Source organism: Macrobrachium nipponense, chromosome 5 (assembly GCF_015104395.2).
Source record: "Macrobrachium nipponense isolate FS-2020 chromosome 5, ASM1510439v2, whole genome shotgun sequence".
Taxonomy (NCBI): Eukaryota; Metazoa; Arthropoda; class Malacostraca; order Decapoda; family Palaemonidae; genus Macrobrachium; species Macrobrachium nipponense.
Genome location: NC_061107.1, coordinates 91,055,499 through 91,059,027, shown reverse-complemented (window position 1 = coordinate 91,059,027; position 3,529 = coordinate 91,055,499). Strand labels below are relative to the sequence as shown.

Genomic DNA, 3,529 nt, shown 5'->3' with positions numbered 1-3,529 from the left:
CCTAAAGTATTGCTGAAAATAATAATGTTTTTAGCTAGTCACCAAAACACAGAACGTCATGAATTCTGTGACACAAACGAGAATGTTATATGTGCATGTTGCATTGTATCATGATTGTCTTAACTGTTCTCTTCCTTTCCAGAATCTGCCAGTGAATAGCCCCTCTTTTACCATTGACTCAGCAAGAAGATGTTACTGATATACTTCCATTACCGTTAAGATTATCTATCACCACTATTACCTTCCTCTTTCCTGAAACTGAAAAATGACAAATTTTGAAAGTAATTTGAATTTTTCCCAATTATACAAACCTGAGGTCTTTATATGTGAATACTTTCCAGCTTCGCTGAATAGTATTCCTATATAAAGAGCGAAAGGTTTTCATAGAGTATCCAGTAGGAATAATAAACTGTATTGCGAGTCTCACTCAATACATTTTTTATCAGACTGTACAAGATTTAGAAAGTCTTGTTTTGATCACGATCATATTTATTGGAATTGACCTCCCCTTTGCATTTATCTCTATTATCACACTTCTTTCTCTTTTTTCCAGTGTCTCTGCAAGCGGTTGCCTTAGTCCTGTACCCGCTGGGCCTGGGATCACCCTTCGCAAGAATGCAATGCGGGGAAACGGCCTCGGTCTACGCGGCCGGCAGCTGCGAATTGGGATATGCTTACATGCTAGCGCTTGTGGCCACAGTGCTGGCCGCATATTGCCCCGTGCTGGCTAGACTAGTCACGTACAAGGACTACACAGACTATTGGTCTAATCTTAACTACATGTAAATCTTACTGCTTTTTACTACACTTAATAAGTATGTACTGGTATTTGTACGAGTAAACAAAAAAGGGGGGCGGGAGTTTGGGAACTCTGTATACTTGTAAAGTTTATATTAGAAAAGAGAAGCAGTTTCTGTCACCTGTGAAGTGTGTGTGGATGCATACAGTAATTTATTCGAGTAAGTAAGCTATAGAACGTTGACCAAGAAAGTCGATAGGAATAAGATGGAGAAGAATGACCAGTGAATTTCAGGATTTTGGGAGGGCATACCATTGTAGCTATTCTCTTTATACGCGAGTTATTTAACGCAAAACGAGGTTGCGTATTCATAATTTTCTACGGAAATGATGATTGATATTCAACGTAGCGCAACAGCGAGATGCCAAGCAACATTTTAACTCAAAGTTTACACATGAAAATTACGAGTGTGAATCAAAAGTCCAGGTCATCGTAATGAAAACTATACCACGGTAATTCAAACTAATGAATAAAAAATCTTGACATTTGTAACGAATTATTTCATATAAAAATATATACATTCAGTTATCCACAGAATATCATTTCAACATGAAAATCGATTACAGAATGATGAAGAGGAACCTTGCATGTTTCTTAGAAATAAGACTTTCAAAATAAATAAGATTCAGATATGAAAAAAATTTAAAGCAGAGGATAAAGAGAAAGAGCTGCATTTTGTATCATTTCAATACAACAGCTAATTTGGCCAGTATGATCTAGTCATTCCTTAGGTTATACAAGTGTTCTTTTAGAGTGTAAGTGAATTATTCTAATGAAATAAAATCGGACAGATATTGACGCACGCTCATGTATACATTTGTTCCTACGAGTATATATATTATAATTAATTTTGGAATTATCATAAGGTGCATTCATCGCATGTGAGCGGTGTAGTTCATTTTCCTTGATTCATAATTCCACGTAATAACAAAATTGGCTTCATTTTACACTTGGGAGCAAATTTTTCATCATCAATTGAAAATAATTGCCCTCAGAAACTTCCTGATTCAATAAAGTTACCTTAATGGGACCTAACAAGGAAGTTTTCTTCAGTATTATTAGTAAAGGTGCCGTAAGGAAGGTTTTATGGGAAAAAAAGCAAAAATGAAAGAAGTGTTAAAAGCGTAACTTATCATGAATCAGTTACTGCTTGGTAACGAATATTCTGCTACGGTATGAGAAAGACTTCAATGCTTTGTATTCTAAATATGTAGGATATAAATGAATAAATTTAATATATTCATTTGCTGTTTTATTTTGCCATAAACATTACCAGGGATATATATGAATGACTATAAGTCTAGCATTCGTTTATAACCTTTTGCCCTTTGTCAACCCTCTGTTACAGTCTTTTTTATTTATTTATAAATATAAATGTTCAGTGTTTCTATAGTCTTTTGACACATTTGGTGAGAATTTTTGAGCAACAGACTTTACTTAAAACTTCACACTTGATTCGCTGATTCAAGGCCATAAGAAATCCTTCACCAATGCAGAAATTATGCTCTTTAAATATCATCTAATGTAAAATCCATTATTCTGAAAGCTCATATGGGCTTTCGAAACTAATGACGCCAAATTCAGGCCTATAATTACTGGTAAATCCTACGAAGATACTATAAAACTGTTAGGTCAACTTCAAGGATCAAAATATTGACAATGATTTTACCCTTCATGGTTGAGAAGGACGGTCATAAATTTTGGACTGTAAGATTACATCTAGACAACTTATATCTGGGCAGACCAACTAATCAACAAAAAAGGTCGGGACTTTTTTATTTTAGTGACAACTAGACAGCCGCTTTATCTTAGCTATCAGTAGTATTAAGATTCTCATCATTGCAAAAATAACGAAAAGTAGACGAAAGTGCCTAAAGCTCCAAGATGATATAATAGATTTTAAAAGCATTTTTTTATATTTATCTATAAATTGAGTTTAAGCTTATAAGGTCTACTTCATCATATGGATACGGTAGATAAAGAAAAGGGAGACATAAAAATAAGTCAAGTACTCACTTGATAATCAATAATACTTTTGCTGGCCCTATATGTAAAGTTATTATCTAAAATACTTTGCCAAAACACCATTTTAATAATGCCAAATGTCCGGTAGATCCATTAATACAAATACTTGAGTTTCTCGAGACTCTCTGTTCTATGAATCAATCCAAACTCCCGATTCGACCCTGTAAAGTATGATCTATGATGCTATTATAATCACAATTAACAATCAGGAAGAAATTGCTTCTTTTTATGTGCATTTCAGTTATGGAAATCTCTGTCTGCTCACGTTTTCCCCAACTCATATCCATCCTTCAGTCAATAAGTAAAATGGTTTATCACTTCCTTTGGGGCACGCTTTCAGCATTTTTTTTTTTCCACAAGTCATAAAAAACATAGTTTTTTATGACAGTTTCGTTGGCTTCTCCATTGGAAAAATATAAAAAAAAGGAAAACACAAAATACAAAAATTAGAGAATAACTTCATATATATTTCGTATAGTATTTTCCTCTGTTGTTTGCTAAGGTTTTTTCTTCGTGGAGAACGAACATGAACTAAGATTCCAAGTAAAATGAAAGTTATAATTTCCCGTCGGACTTCCAGGGCTGGCCAGTGAGTAACGTCCTCCCATCACAAACTTTCAAACGATATTTTTGGGCGGTAAATCTTTCGGGAGATCCAATTAAAATGAATAAACCTAATCTTGGTCTTTCATTAAGTTTGGGAGT

General features: G+C 34.2%; 1 protein-coding gene across 5 annotated transcripts in view; it reads left to right on the top strand.

Annotated features, from left to right (window-relative positions):
* Nucleotides 1-2,042, top strand: part of LOC135215504 (LHFPL tetraspan subfamily member 7 protein-like) — a 93,815-nt gene extending 91,773 nt beyond the window's left edge. For all 5 annotated transcript variants that reach the window (XM_064250304.1, XM_064250303.1, XM_064250302.1 and 2 more), the window contains one exon: nt 554-2,042. In XM_064250304.1, the coding sequence (XP_064106374.1) occupies nt 554-786 (233 nt within the window). In that variant the 3' untranslated portion in view covers nt 787-2,042. The remainder of the gene's footprint in view (nt 1-553) is intronic.
* The last annotated feature ends 1,487 nt before the right edge of the window (nt 2,043-3,529 follow it).